General features: G+C 47.7%; 1 protein-coding gene across 2 annotated transcripts in view; it reads right to left on the bottom strand.

Annotated features, from left to right (window-relative positions):
• Nucleotides 1-11,830: 11,830 nt before the first annotated feature.
• Nucleotides 11,831-15,668, bottom strand: part of LOC120853593 (sideroflexin-1) — a 56,223-nt gene continuing 52,385 nt past the window's right edge. The window contains exon 12 of one of the 2 annotated variants that reach the window (XM_040227552.1): nt 11,831-14,244. In XM_040227552.1, the coding sequence (XP_040083486.1) occupies nt 14,215-14,244 (30 nt within the window). In that variant the 3' untranslated portion in view covers nt 11,831-14,214. The remainder of the gene's footprint in view (nt 14,245-15,668) is intronic. The other variant, XM_040227551.1, reaches the window with a different exon arrangement.

Here is a 15,668-nt window from a genome sequence, read left to right as displayed (position 1 = left end):
AGCTTTCTTTATAGCCCAACTCTCAAGATTGTGGGGAGCATTAAGTAAAATAAACCATAGGAAGCTCTTTAAACTTAATATCGTGTGTGTGTGTGTGTGTGTGTGTGTGTGTGCGCTGAGTCACTTCAGTTGTATCCAACTCTTTGTGACCCCATGGACTGTAGCCCACCAGGCTCCTCTGTCCATGGCATTCTTCAGGCAAGGATGCTCGGAGAAGGTAGCCATTCCCTTCTCCAAGTGATCTTCCCAACCCAGGGATGGAACCTGGTCTCCCACACTGCAGGCAGATTCTTTACCATCTGAGCCACAATTTTGTAGAGGGAGACACCTCAATGTCCAAACCAAGATGATTGAGAACAGAAGAGGGTGCTGTTATCAATGATGCCCAGTCAACGGGAATGCAGGACCATTCTCCATCTCAGTGTTCAATTTATCAGCTGGCTTTCCTGAGAGCAGAAGAGAAACCCTTCAGGAGGAGGACCTGTGGGAAGTGATTTAAGGTTATTAACTCAGCCCTTCAGGCATCTGACTTTGAGTACTTTGCTCTGTCCTCTCCACTCACCAGATCTCTGGACTCCTTCAAAGGGTAGAGCCCTTTTCATCCCATTCCAGCAGTAGTTGGGATGACTGGTGCTGGGATTTTAAATTTCATGTATTTGGATCTCTTCCCCGCTGTGTGATTCTGGATAAGATGCGTTACCTCTCCAGGCCTCAGTTTTGTTCCCTACAAAACAGTGCGATGAACTCCCAAGGGCTGGAGCTGTATGAGGATCGGGTGCTTAGCGCGGCTGCCGGCACACAGAAGGCCTCCAGAAGCGGCCATTTCCCTCCTTACCTTTCCCGGAACCAGGGAGACTGTTTGAGTATTTACTGAAATCCAAGTGCCACATGCATACGTGCGAAGTCACTCCAGTCGTGTGTGACTCATGGTGACCCTCTGGCCCATAGCCCTCCAGGCTTCTCTGTTGCTGGAATTCTCAGGCTCTAGCACTGAAGTCAGTTGCTGTGCCTTCCTCCAGGGGGTCTTCCTGACTCAGGGACTGAGCCTGCATCTCCTTCTTTCGTAGGCGGGTTCTTTACCGCGAGCGTCAGCTGGGAAGCCATCAAGCATCGCAGAGAAAATAAAAATTAGATCCAGTTGGTCATGCGCATGCGTGCTGAGGTGGTCAAAGCACTCTGTTCCATTTAGGTGGTTCGTGAACAGAAAAATACCTCTCTATGCATACGTACTGTTCCTGGTGATAACGGTAAGCGGAGCAGGATCGATAAAGGCCCCCTGCAATGCTCCTGAGCCTCCAGGGTGGGCCTGAAGCTGAGCACCACCCTCCTCCAGCTTCTGCATCCCTCTTCTCTGCCCTTTTCTCTTCACGCAGCTGTGCCCAGACGTTCAGTGGGGCTGACCACCACCTCCCAGGACAACGCTTACATCGTGGGGCTCAGAGTCTGCCCGCACTTCCCTCCCGTTGTGCGGGGTGATGACACGGATGTGATTCCACACTTCCTCAGTGGCCTGAGCCCCCGGGTGCCTACACAGCAGCCCGCTCAAACCGCAGCCGGCGCTGGCTTGCTCCCGTCACTCCCCGCTGTTCCCCCATTGCGTTCCCTGGTGCCACCTCTTTAAAAACATATGATCTCAAGTCCTACTGTCTGAGCACCGGGCGCCCCGGGTGAGATGCTAACTGCTGCAGGCTGAACATTTGTGTCCCCAGCCCCTGAAACTCACATTTGAAACTAATCCCCGACACGATGCTGTTAGGGAGGTGGGGCTTGTGCGGGGGTGATTAGGCCATGTGAGCAGAACCCTCAGCACTGGGATAAGGTCCCTTACCAAAGAGAGAGCCAGCCCTCCCTTTCAACCTGGGAGGCTGTGAGGTTATAGTGAGGAGATGGCCCTCAGTGAGGAAGCGGGTCCCCACTAGACACGGAACCGCCAGGGCCATGATTTCTACTCCCCAGCCTCCAGAAGTTTGAGAACTGAATTTGCATCGTTTATAAGGCAGGTTGGTCTGCAGTATTTCTGTTAGAGCAGCCCCAGGGACTGAGACAGGACCTACCCTTAGGTGCTGGTGTGTCTGCCCAAGGCTCTGTTGCTGCCTCCTCCCCCAAGCATCCCCGAGAGCTCCTTGTACAAACCCCGTCAGGCAGCTCCTATTACTGCCTCATTGTACAAACAAGAAAGCTAGAGCTCAAAGAGGCACACAGCAACTGAGTCATCATCCAAGGCAGAGTCCCTGGGACTCTGGACGCCCCTGGGCGTGTGCCCTGACTGATTCTGTTCTGGGTCTGTTTCACTGATTTGATGTGAAGAGCCTCATTCAGCAGGGATTTCAAAGACCCCTCCCCCCGAGGGGGTAGGGCTGAAGGTGGGGGGAGAATAGCTAGGCTCTAGAGATCTATGGGTCATGAGAGATTGATGAAAGTGGGGGTCGGAGCCAGAGAAGAGCTCAGTCACGCCCTGGGGAAAGGCCATCCATGCTTTCATTATTACTAGAGGCATAAAGAGGGGGTTCTCTGGTGGCCCAGGTGGTAAAGAATCTGCCGGCAGGGCAGGAGACCCAGGTTCAATCCCTGGCTGGGGAACATCCCCTGGAGAAGGGGATGGCTACCCACTCCAATGTGGAGACTCCCATCGACAGAGGCACCTGGTGGGCTACAGAGTTGGACACTACTGAAGACTACTTTCAGAGGCATAACGGAGTCGGTTCTCTCAGCCGTCCTCTGTCTGCTTGACTCCTGGGGAGCCTCCTAGAACAAGAGGGGCAGGTAAAGGGTCATGTCTACGGTGGGGCAGCCACCATGCTTGGAACCACCCATGTCATTCTTTGAGGCCGTTCTTTTTTTCCTTCCTTCTCTTTCTCTCTCTTTTTTGTTCTAGTCTTCTTCATTTTTTAAAATATTCACTAGCTGTATTTTTTAGATTCTATATATAAGTGAGATCTTACAGTATTTGTCTTTCTCTGTCTTATGCACTTAGCATAATACCCTCCAGATCCATCCACACTGTTGCAAGTGGCAAAATTTCACTCTTTTTTATGGCTGAGTAGTATTTCCTTGTATATGAACACCACACCTTTATCCATTCATCTGCTGATGGACACTTGCTTCCATATCTTGGCAACTGTAAATAATGCTGCTATGAACATTGGGAAGCATGTATCTATTCAAATTAGAGTTCTTTTTTTTTCTTCTTTTTCCTGATATATGCCTAGGAGTGAAAGTGCTGAATCATATGATAACTCTATTTTTAGTTTTTTGAGAAAACTCCATGCTGTTTTTCACATTGGCTGTACCAATTTACATTCCCACCAACAGTGTAGGTGGGAGGTGCATTTCTGATGCACGGGGTCAGCCAACTTGGCTCGTTCTCTAAACTGTAGCATCTCCAGAACTGGAGTCTCTGGTCTTTGACAGCTGCAGATCTTGGGGAGACCTAGGCAGTCCCCCGGCTCTATGCACATGGCGCACTCTCCTTTCCACCATCTGATTCGCATCTCCAAGATGGGACTTCTGGTGGGACTTCACGGAGGACAAGCCTTTCATTGCAGCTTTTGCTAAGGAATTTAGGACCAGATTACCAGGAAGCATCGTTTCCCAACTGGACAAATTCCAAGATGGAAAGTGTGTTTTTAAAACTCGGTAGGTAATGAGAGCCTGGAAGCATTCAGGAGAGAGGACGGAGCAGTGCGAATGATGGCAAGCTGTTCTGCACCCTGTCTGTGGGAGGGGTGCAGACACTGCCTCCGAGTCCGAGCCTGGCTCCTGCTCCTGTTGACCTTGACCCCCAGGGGAGACACATGACCTTTCTGCTCCTCAGTTTCCTCATCTATGAAAGGAGGATGATTGGCTCCTATTGCATAGGTTTGACGTGGGGACTGAACAGCAGTGTACCCAGAGCATTGGCGCCTAAGGGCTGTGTAGACAGTAGCAGAGCAAAGGGACCGACAGGCATCAGGCCCATGAAAGGTCAAAGGGGGAGGAGGCAGGGATAGGAACAAAGTAAAGTTTTTTAAAAGTTACCTTTAGATTTTTAGTTCTTAAAAAGACAATTATATTCTGTGTTGGGGAAGGTGTGGACCCTTACTGCTAGAGTAAAATACCCTTTCGGAGGACAATTCACATGATCTTTGTGGGATTTGGAGCAAGGGGGTCAGCCGTTCTAGGTCTCAATTTATTGTGTAAGAAATGAGGTTAATAATAGAATTTATCTTATAGAGTTGATAAGAGGCTAAAATGGGATAATGAATAAACTGTGCTTATCATGTACATCAAAATAAATGCTAAATACAGCTGGCCCTGGTGGCTCAGATGGTAAAGGTAAAGTGTCTGTCTACAATGCGGGAGACCTGGGTTCGATCCCTGGGTCGGGAAGATCTGCTGGAGAAGGAAATGGCAACCCACTCCAGTACTATTGCCTGGAGAATCCCATGGACAGAGGAGCCTGGTAGGCTACAGCCCATGGGGTTGCAGAGTTGGACACTACTGAGCGACTTCACTTTCCTTTCCTTTTGATCATCACCACCAAAAATTTAAATGCTCCTAGGACCTAACTCATCTCACTTATAGGAACCTCTATCAGAGAAACAACGACATAACAATATAAATCTTTGCACAAGGGTATTCAGGACAGAATTTTTTATTTTTTCGGTAGTAGCAAAAATGTGGAAATAACAGAAATGTCTATCAACAGAGGAATGATTAATAAATTATAGGAATTGCTGCTTCAGACTTCTATGAAGCTCTTAGCAAGAATGAGGAAGAGCTATAAATATTACTTAAAAAATGAGAAAATTTTAAGGGGAAAAATGAAGTTGTAGGAGAATATGTGTATTTCAGTTGTACAAAGTCAAACCAAATATACTTATGTGCTAAGTCACTTCACTTGTGTCTCGGTCTTTGCAACCCTATGGCCCATAGCCCACCAGACTCCTCTGTCCATGGGGTTCTCCAGGCAAGCACACTGGAGTGGGTTGCCATGCCCACCTCCAGGGGATCTTTCCAACCCAGGGATCGAATCTGCATCTCTTAAGCCTCCTGCATTGGCAGGCGGATTCCACACTAGTGCCAGCTGGGGAGCCTGAGCCCACTTACAGTTAATGGCATACTATGCAAGGTCCAGACGAAAGTGAAGGTCACTCACTGGTGTCCAACTCTTTGTGACCCCATGGACTATACAGTTCATGGAATTCTCTAGGCCAGAATACTGGAGTGGGTAGCCTTTCCCTTCTCCAGAGGATCTGCTGCAATCTTCCAGCAGATTCTTTACCAGCTGAGCCATAGGAGGGAAGCCCAAGAATACTGGAGTGGGAGCCTATCCCTTCTTCAGCCCGATGAGTACAGATCAATTCAAGGCGGTTACCTCCCATCCCCCACCCCCGAAGAAAGCAGGGCTGGGGCTGGGATTAGAAAGAAGGAAGCGATCACTGTACACCCTTCTGTGTCATCGTAGTTTGTCCTTATGAACAAGTACTATTTTGGTAGTGAAAAGAAAGAGCTTCTTAGGTCAGAGAGGTTGAGGCAGAAAACACGGCTGAAGGAGGAGGCGTGCCGGGGGAATCTGCCGGAGCGGGGATGCGGGTGGGAAAGGCTGGAGGAGGCAGCTGCGTGCCCGGAATAGAGCTCCCTGCGGGGCTCCAGGAGCCTCATCACTCCACTCACGCTGCAAGCTCTGCAGACCCACGTTCTCCAGAACTCCCGCGCTGCTGCGCCCCTGCGGACATCTGCTGCGGGCGTCCAGCGACAGTCCGGTCCCCTCGTACCCCGGGGTCAGAAGGCGGGCTCGTCCCCTCGCCGCGAAGGCAGGCGGCCTGAGCGCAGGGTCTGGGGCGGGGAGCGCCCTGCCTCCCTTCGCCCTGCGGATCCGGGGTCCCGGGTCCCTGGCAAGCGCCTGAAAGGCTGCCGTTTCACCCGTGAAGGGGTGGCCACGGAGTCACAGTTCACTGACAGGGTGCTGTGAGAGTAAACGAGGTGGCCACAGGGGAAAACGACTGCTCAGCGACTGCGAGCCCCCCTGTCTGTCACGGCGGCTCCTGGGGGGTCGAGTGCATTTAAGTGATGACACGCCCTCACGCCTAGCTCCCTGCTGAACCGCATGTCACTGCCGGGCATCAACCACGTCCCGGTCCCCTCGCTCCCCTCCTCCAACTCCCGCACCTCCAAAGCCACGAAAACACTTCCGTGTACTCCTCAATCCTGAGAACAACCGTTCTCAGTCCCGGCTGCACTCAGAACCCAAGGTCTGGGGAGCCTAAAATGCCGATTCCCAGGCCACCTCTGAATGTTGGGATGTGGTCGGCTTGGATGGGGCCTGAGCAGTGGGACTTGTGAAAGGCTCTTCAGGTGATGCTGCAGTGAAGCTCCTCCCCCCAGACTGAGGTGCCCTCTTAATGTGCAGTTTCAAGGATGGGAGCTCCGCATGTGCTGCCTCTTGGCACCCTCTCTCTCCAAACCTGCACCCAACCACCCCCTCGCCCCCGCCGGCTGTCAACTCTCAGACTTGAAAGCTACTGCCCACAGCTGGTCCAGGCAGCTTTCTGTCCAGACTTCCCCTCTTCCTCCCTCCATTTTTATTGTCAGGCTCCACTTAGCCTGGGGTTTCTTTGTTTTGTTTTCCCCGTTGTCCAGATTTTGCCTTGCAAAGGAGCTCTGGGAAGCTGAAGCAAAATTCCGTCTCAGCTTCTTTTTCAGGAACAGCACCCTCTTCCTCCTCCTCAGGTCGCCATCACTGGATTTACAGATGTGAGTCACCCTGCTGGTGAGAAGGCTGCTGGAAGAAAACTTTTTCTTTCTTTACCATTTCAGCCGTCTGCACCCACGCCGCCCAGCCGGAAAGCTGCACAGCCCTTCTCTTGCTGCACCTGAAATGGTTGCACAGGGGAAAAGGGTTCCCAGCAGCGCCCCCTCCTACCTTCTGGACCGAAATGATTATTCAGAGTTTGGCATCCTTTGGAATTTCAATAGAATCTACATCTTCATCTCTATTTTTAGCTTTTTCTTATCAAAAGCACTGTTCTCTCCTGCTACCATCTTTCTTGGAGACTGCACATGATTAAAATACATTTTCATTATAAACGGGAATAAGACGAAAGAACTTGTTCTTGATTGCAATCACACAGGATGAAATGATTTCCTGGTCCCTAGAAACTAGGTGGGACGACTCCCCTGGACTAGTCATGCTCGCTGAGCTGCCACTGTGACCTACTGTAAATGAGGGCCTGCTGGTCTGTCTTTTCTATTTGCTTTACTGCAGAGAGATAAAAGGACAGGGGAAGGAAAGTCATGACTTCAGGCTCTCCACTTATCCATTTTAAGCTTCACAACAAGACTGTAATGTAGGTTTTATTGTCTCCATTTTACAGATGAGAGTACTGAGGCTCAGAGAGGGGATCTGGCTGCTGCCACCCAGACAAAAGCAGTAAGTGGCCGAGTGAGGGTGTGGCTGCTGTTCCTCCCCTGGACAAACACTGCAGAGGGCCTGCCTGCTCTCAGGATGAAGCCGGCACTGCGTCACTGGGTACTGAAGGGCCCTCACAATCCTGAGATACTGGCGGCATTTCCCCCAAAGTTCCCTCCCTTGCACACACCACTCAGCCACACTTTCCTGAGCTTCCAGGTCTTTTCATGGTAAGGTGAAGCCTTTCCTATAGGAGAAGCCCCCTTTTCTCCCCGCCCCTTTTCTCCTCCCAGTGAAAAATCTGTACTCCTCTCCCCAGTATCAGCTGAGATACCATTCCTTAAAGCCCTCCCGCCTCCCAGCTCCCCTCTCCAAGCTGGCTTCAGGGCTCCTCGTCCAGGACCAGGTGCGATGGCCCGAGGGCAGGGACAGACTCCGGCCCCCAGTGATTCTGGGCTCAGCGGTGACTCCTCCCGTTGGGAATCAGGCGCTCGGCACAATAAGCCCCAGGGGATGACTCCATCCCTGCTTGTCTCCGCATCTTCCCAGGTTCCTGTTGCCTGAGAGAGCACGTCCTTCTCGTAGTTTCCTGCATCATCCTCCCGACCTGGCCTCGGAAATCCAGAGATGCACGTTTCCAGGCCGCAGTTTGTGGCCTCGCGTCCTCTGCCGGCCGTTCTGGGGCTCGGCGGGTTCCAACCGCGCGATCTTGCAGGCTATGCTGCCCCCTGGCGGCGTCTCTCGGCGCTGCGGCTCTCTCTGGTCTGGAGCGCTGAAACCACAGGTTCAGGTTGGGCTCAGAAGGCAGATTTTGTTTCCTTTCATTTCTAGCCGGGAGCTGGAATCCAGGGGAGGGTCGATGCTCTTCTGAGTCTGTGCTGAGGCCACTGAACGGCCCGAACTTGACATCTTTCTGATTTTATCAATAGAACCAATGTAGGAGCATTCCAGAAAATCGGAGAAACAGAAACTTGTAAAGAAAATGAAGTTTCCCTGTAAATCCACAGACACCAACTTTTAACCATTGTGGCATAGAGCTTTCTAACATATCTTTTTATACATATCAATGCAATTTTTATTACAAAACTGGGTCTATAACCTATAGTTGTCGTTCTTGTTTTTTAAAGTATTGAACATGTCCTGAGTTCAGAAGCAGAAGAAAAAATGGAAAATTAGAAAATTTTACGTTACTTAAATTTACATTACTTAAAATTGCACTATCCAGAGAGAGCATTTCTTTCCAAATGATATTTGTGAAAATCAATTATTATTTCTCTTGCAAAAATCCAATTCAGAAATTAGAAGATTTTTCCCCAAGGGAAAATTTACTCTTATACTTTGGATTACCTGATAATGACATACACTTTTTTTTTTCCTACCTGGCAGTTTCTGTAAACATTCTCCAACCTCCCCCTCCCTTCACCTTCCTTGACCATTGCATTCATAAGGCTCCCAGGAGTAGCCAGGCCTCCTGTGAATCTGAGTGTATTCACCTGGGGGATTAATTCTTAGAAGTGAAATTGCATTAAGGAGGGTGTGTGTTTTTATAAGCTTTGATAAATACTGCCAAGCTATCTTACAGGAAAATCTGGATGCCCACCAGTGGTCCTGAGAGTGCTTGTTTCCCAGCAGGATCACCAACAATGCTGTCAGACTTCCGGCCCTGGGGATCATATAAATTCAGTGACAATGTGCTGAGTGTGCACTGTGCCAGACACCAGGCTAAGTGCTGTCCATTTATTTTTTATCTTCTGTCTGTGCTGCAAGGCATGTGGGATCTTAGTCCCCTGGCTAGGGATCAAACCCACCACACCCTTGCATTGGAAGCACAGTCCTAACCAGAGAGGTCCCAGGGCTGTCCGTTTGTTAATTCTCATTGAATCCTCTCAATATGTCAACGAGGGAAGCAACTTCACTTTACAGATGAGGAAACAGGGTCAGAGCACTTAGGCTTCCTCGGTTCCTAGAGCAGAGCTGAGCCTCTAGCATTCATCCCAACATCTGCCTGACAGTGCTCAATGGGCTGTGAATGGGCTGTGTCATAGCACTCAGAGGGCTCGTTGGCAGTCCCCTTAGTGTCTGACTCAGCACAATAGAAAGGGCCCAAGAACACGCAGGTCTGGCGACGCTGACGCTGCTGGCCCAGGCACCATCCCTTGAGAATCACTGGTCGCATTAATTCGGAATTCCATCTGGAAATGACCTGTGGACCTGTCTTTCACCTTGGCTCGGAGCTTATCTGAATGTGTATGCTCTACAAACCTTGTGGGGTGTATGTGGGAACGTGAGTACATCTTTTACAGTCCTTTGAATTCACCACGTTTGGTTTGTGGTAAGTGATTTCACCTCTTCAAGATAGTTTCCCTACCTTTTTAATGGAGATGGCGCTTACAGGAATCTCTTGGGGGTATTACAAGGAGTAATGTATGCAGAAAAAAAAAAAAAAAACCATGTTGAAGATTGTGATTTACTGTACCAAAGCTAGTTCTCATTATGCCTGTTGATGGAAAAGCTGGGAAGCACAGTGGCAGACACTCGGGTTTGACAGGCCTGGACTGAGGGGGCAGTTTGGCCCCCACGTGATGTTAGACGAATCAGCCCTCTTCTCTGAGCCTCATTCCTTCTCTTGAAGACTGGGCATATCACGGGCTCCCCAAGGGTTCAACAAGCCCGCTGTGGATTGTCTTGAGTGCTCCTTCTGCGCCAGAAGCTCCAGGGGCAGCGGGGTCCTCAGTGCCAGCTGGGTTGGCTCAGGAACAATGGCTACAACCTGGATGGTCCCAGCCATCTTGCCTCTCGATTCCCAGGGGTAACGTTCACTTCCACCTCTGTTCCTAGAAACCTTTAGATTCCTTGTTCTTTTCACATCCTGGGGATGACCCTTCTTCAGATTCCTGGAAAGAACCCGAATTCCAGGATGAACTGGATAATCACGGGTTGCCTGGGGCCTCTGGTTTCAGGTGATGGCGCCGTGGTCGTGGACAAAGCAGAAATCGCAAGCATGTTGATCGTGTCCCTAAGACTGTCAGCACTGAGGCTGCAAGCTTCCTTGGAGTCTGGTGAGGGGTGGATACACACATTCAGAGTATCTGAAGTCGACCTGAAACTGACCGAGGGAAACCTGGGTCTCTGGGAGCAGCGGGGATGTGGCTCGGCAGACCCTCTCCAGCTATGATGTGTGTAGGAATCTTGGGGCTCCTGTTTGTGCAGACGCTGAGGCCCAAGCACTTGCGTTTCTAACAAACCTGGATGTTGCTGGGCTATATGGGCCATACTTTGAATATCTGGAGTTTAAGCGGTCCTTGTGTCATTGCTACAAAATATAACCTTTTCTTTGGCTTTCAGTGAAATACTAATTGCATGAGAATACACAAATTCTGAAACACGAATTTTATTAGAGCATTCCAGTTGTAGCTTTGGGTGTCAGACCTTGGCTGCCACTATAGTCTTCAAGCGACTAGGAACAGTCTTGAGCTTGTACTATCGAAGCCCCAGCTTTCTCATCTATGTGCAGAAACTCTCCTTACCACTGTCTCATTTAGGCAAACCCTTGTTAGGGACTTTAAAAGCATGGATTCAAGTGTCTCCCTGTGACCATTTAAATCTATTTTTAGTGAGGTTGTGGGTTGTCTCTGGGGAAGTTGCTGGGATTCTGAAATCTTACCAGTATATTGATATACTGGCATTTTGAATGCACATCCAGTGTCTTTAAACAAATATATGATGAACAATCATCCGTTGAGTGTGCCCAGCAATATGTGAAGCGCTGTACTGGAGTTATCTTGTTTACAACAGCTCTATGAGGCAGGTCCAATTATCCTGTCCAATCGATCCAAACCAATAAAACTGAAGGTCACAAAGAATGTCAGCAGCCTGAATACATGTATTTTACCAGTAGGAGTGATCAAGATTGTACTGGCTGTGTCTGACCCCTAGCATATATCTCGAATATATCTCCATGGTTTAAGTGAGGAACAGAGCTCCAGCAGTAAAACAGGTGTGGAGATGTGATCAAGGAGAGCAAAATGCTCAGCTCTCTATCGCGTGTTAAAAGGCACTCCCCAGATCCTGGGTTAGATGAACATTTTCTCTGTGAACTATGGAAAACGCGAGTTCCATGTTAGAATCTGACGAACAATATAAAAGCAAATTGACCTCAGCATCATGTGCAAGGGTGTTGGTCACCAAGGCCAAAGGCAGAATCTCATTCCCCGTGTAAGAATGAATGCTCCTGGAATTTACACTGTGGGGCTTGTGGTGGGTGCCGGGTGCCTCTATGCTGTTCAAAAAAGTGGGAAACTGGTAGCCAAAACCAGAAATGTATTACCTGATTAATATAGGAGTTACTTGACGGTACCTAGATATTAAGTTTGAATGAAAGGTACCATTGACTTTAACATAAAAACTGCTTTGTCCTTTACATACAAATAAAAGAGAGGATTTATTTTCATTCTGAGTTTATTTAACATTTCATCCAGTTGAAATGAAATAATACATGGATTCCAACACTGGCTAGACACTGTGCTAATACTGAAATAAAAGCTGCCAGTCAGTTCATACTTATAATTCATTATGTTACCCAAAATATTAATAACGATTTACCTTTACAAGCTTATTGCACTTCATGTCAACTTTTCTCCAGAAAAGGTATTCCTAACAGATCAGCAAAGACTGCCAACCTTGGTTCATTTTGTTCCTTTTGATAAACCATGATTCAACTCTACAGTTCATATTTCTCTATAGAAGCATCAAAAATCAGAAGCTTCAGCAGATAATGTTTAAAAAGACACATCTCCAGGCTCATTATCCCTTTTGTCATGAGGCTCTGGTTATCTCATCCTGGTACGTATTAAACGTTTGGTTAGTTTGTCAATTTTCCAACCAGTCATTCATTTTTCAATGAAGGTTAAGACTAACACGGAAATGCCAATGTTCCGGGGCTAAGAATTCTGAGGTTAGCTGGGGGCGGGGGTGGGGGGATGGAGGCTTCAAGGCCTTGAGTGTGAAAGTGTTAGTGACTCAGTCGTGTCCGGCTCTTTGGGACCCCGTGCACTGCAGTCCACCAGGCTCCTCTGTCCATGGGATTCTCCAGGCAAGAGTACTGGAGCGGGTTGCCATTGCCTTCTCCACGGGATCTTCCTGACCCAGGGAATGATCCTAGGTCTCCCTCATTGCAGACTCTTTGCCATCTGAGCCGCTGGGGAAACCCTGCAAGTTGCCTTAGTTTCTTATTAAAAGTGCCCTTTAAGCACCTCGTGGAGCTCTGCCTCAAATTTCTAGCTTTTACCAATTTTTAAAGAGAAGCAAAAATGGCAACAAAAGACGTCCAAGGTCAGAATGTCACGGGGAAGCTCTTTTGCTTCAAATGGCTTAAGACAGAAAGCCTGCGTGAGAAAGCTCTGGCAGCAAAAGGAGGGCCCAGAGTAGCCCAGCTTCGGGCCCACTCACTGTTTTAGAGAAAAGAGAGGCACAGACACAAGGCACGCCATCCTGTCTTCATGAGGAAATTCAGTCTGCTCACAGCGCCAGCACAAATCCGCCCAAACTGGTTTCTACATTTGTTTCCACTTACAGGTCTCTGAATTACACATCGTATTGAGTGGTCTACACTTCCTGAAATAACCACCTCACATATGCCTTTGAACCTCTATAGAATTACAGCATAACCTCTGTTACATTGAATACATTACTTGTGAAACTAGAACAGGTGATGTAAACAGTGGTCCATGGGCTGGTTATTTTCAAACACGGTGGAATGTAATATACAACATTCAAGTAAAATCCATTGAGTCACTGATTCACATACACATCATTTCTGTAGCTTTCTGAAAGCCAAAGAGATCTTACAGGATGACAAGAAAAGAGATGTAGGTAGATGAGACCTCTTGATTCTTAAAAAAAAAAAAAAGCCAGATTCAACCCAGTCGTCTACTGCTGGTTTTGAATATACTCCCAAAATTTGACATTTGTGCATTTCAGTTAATTAGTTGATTTAAATGATTGAATATAAAGTCAACAAGTGCAAGGTAAGATTAATATCTTCATAAGAATATAAAACAGAATAAATTTAAAATTCAATCAAAGAAAGCGACCAGCAATAGGAAAGCTTACAGATGTTGACAGCGGCCTCTATGCATCACACTTGTCTATTACTTTGACTTTCAGGAGGTATATGAAGGAGCTTTTATCCTACAAATCCAAAACGTTCTTCTTCTACTTCAGGCTGCCTCCTGCCCAACCTGGGCAGAAAAGCAAACTGTCCTTAATATTTACGAGTCTATTTTTTTTTTTTTAACAGTTTAGCCTCAGGGCTTTTGTGTTTTCTCAACTCACTACTCAGCTCTCCTTGATCTGAAACAAGAATGGGATAAAATTTCAGTATTTTAAACAGATTTCCTTTTCACTGACTGACAATCAATATACTGAACATCTAACTTTATGCCTAGTGGTGCTCTGGAAAACTCTGGGTGTGAGTCAGAACATTGTCTTTGAAAAAACAGTGACTATAAAAGCTACAGGAAGGGTGTCTGTAAATCGTATCATGATTCAAATGTAAGGGGCGGGGGCTGGCAGGCGAGGCACCTAGACCACCCCCAGGGGCTGTGCCGTAAGTAGCAGCTGGACTCTAAAGGCTTCTATGGGTCTTTAAAAGGTTTCTGTCACCGAGAGAACCCGGCCGCCCAGGTTATTCCTCTCCAACTTGGCTACACCAGGCTCACGGCAGGCAGGCTCCTCTGAAGATGCTTCTTAACCTGCTTTATAACCCCTTGTTAAAGTACACACGCCGTAATTCAGGGTAGGTCTCTCGGATCCTGGCTTGCAGCTCAGCCTCCAAGCTTGTCACAGACATGGAACTGGGAGAAGGGAGAAAACGACAGCGTCATCCCATGGACGGTGGAAATTAGAACCTGGGGAGAGGCAAGTGAGGACCCCTGTTCACCCCCACGACTGGTGCAAGAGCCCTGTTTGAAAAATGCTTTGCATCCCAGGAAACTATGACTAAATGAGAAAGAAAGGCACCGTCAGACCCCTTTTTGTCTCTCATCTTACTAAAAGCCTTAAAAACCACTTATTGCTGGCAAGGAGGTATGGTGATCACACTCTCAGACCCTGATGTATCAGAAAGTAATCTTGGTCAGGACACTTCCTAAGAAAAATAACATAAATGTTCACAATTCATGAGAAAAAGACACATGCATTCAGTGGAATTTTTAGCACTAAAAATTCACTTGCATTAATGTGCTTCTGTCCACTGTACAGTGATATATATTCTGAAACTTTTAGAAAATATGAAAATATATGAGAAAAAACATCTCTTGTAGTCACACTACTGAGAAGGACCACTGTAAGTCTCTGCTTTATGCATGTAAAAAAGGTACCTGAATGTTTTATATGTGCATATGTATTAAAGCTTATTTTTTCATTATGAATGCATACTTAATATGTAAGAGGATGAAGAAAAACTTGCCAGCAAAACTGTTGACTTTCTGTTATGGAAAGCTCATTTGCCCCTTTCCTATTTGCCCATTTCTGTTCCCCTCTAATCCTAAAAGAAACTAATTATAGGAATGAGATCACCAGGCAATTTAACCTAACTCCTGACTTATGCTGTCCTGAATAACCTGTTCTTTTCCTAGATAGAAAGAAGAATGAAGAACTAAGCAGTTAAAAAAAAAAAATGACGAGCTCTCTATCCCCAGCACCCACCCCTTACTCTGCCCCCTGCCAAGCAATCTGCAGGCAGATCATTCGGGCAAGACAACATCTGAAGACAGAGTAGGTGGTTCACTGAGATTCCTTCCCCTCCTCTTTTATTCCTTTAAAAACTGTCATGATTGACAGAGAGGAAGAAATATCATATGACATCCTTTATATGTGGAATCTAAAAAGAAATGATACAAATGAATTTGCTTAAAACACAGGAGCAGACTCACAGACTTAGAGAACAAACCTACGGTTGCTGGGCGGGGGAAGGATGGGGAGAAGGGATAGTTAGGGAGTTTGCGATGGAGACGTACACTCTGCTATATTTAAAATGGATAACCAACAAGGTCTTACTGTATAGCATAGGGAACTCTGCTCAACGTTATGTGGCAGCCTGGATGGGAGGGGAGTTTGGGAGAGAATGGATACATGTGTGTGTGTGGCTGAGTCCCTTTGTTCTTCACTGGAAACTGTCACAACTTTGTTCACTGGCTGCTGCTGCTGCTGCTAAGTCACTTCAGTCATGTCCGACTCTACGACCCCATAGACGGCAACCCACCAGGCTCTCCAGTCC

This window comes from Oryx dammah, unplaced genomic scaffold (genome assembly GCF_014754425.2).
Source record: "Oryx dammah isolate SB20612 unplaced genomic scaffold, SCBI_Odam_1.1 HiC_scaffold_26, whole genome shotgun sequence".
Taxonomy (NCBI): Eukaryota; Metazoa; Chordata; class Mammalia; order Artiodactyla; family Bovidae; genus Oryx; species Oryx dammah.
Note: the sequence above shows the minus strand (reverse complement) of the source record. Positions and strands in the feature narration are given on the sequence as shown.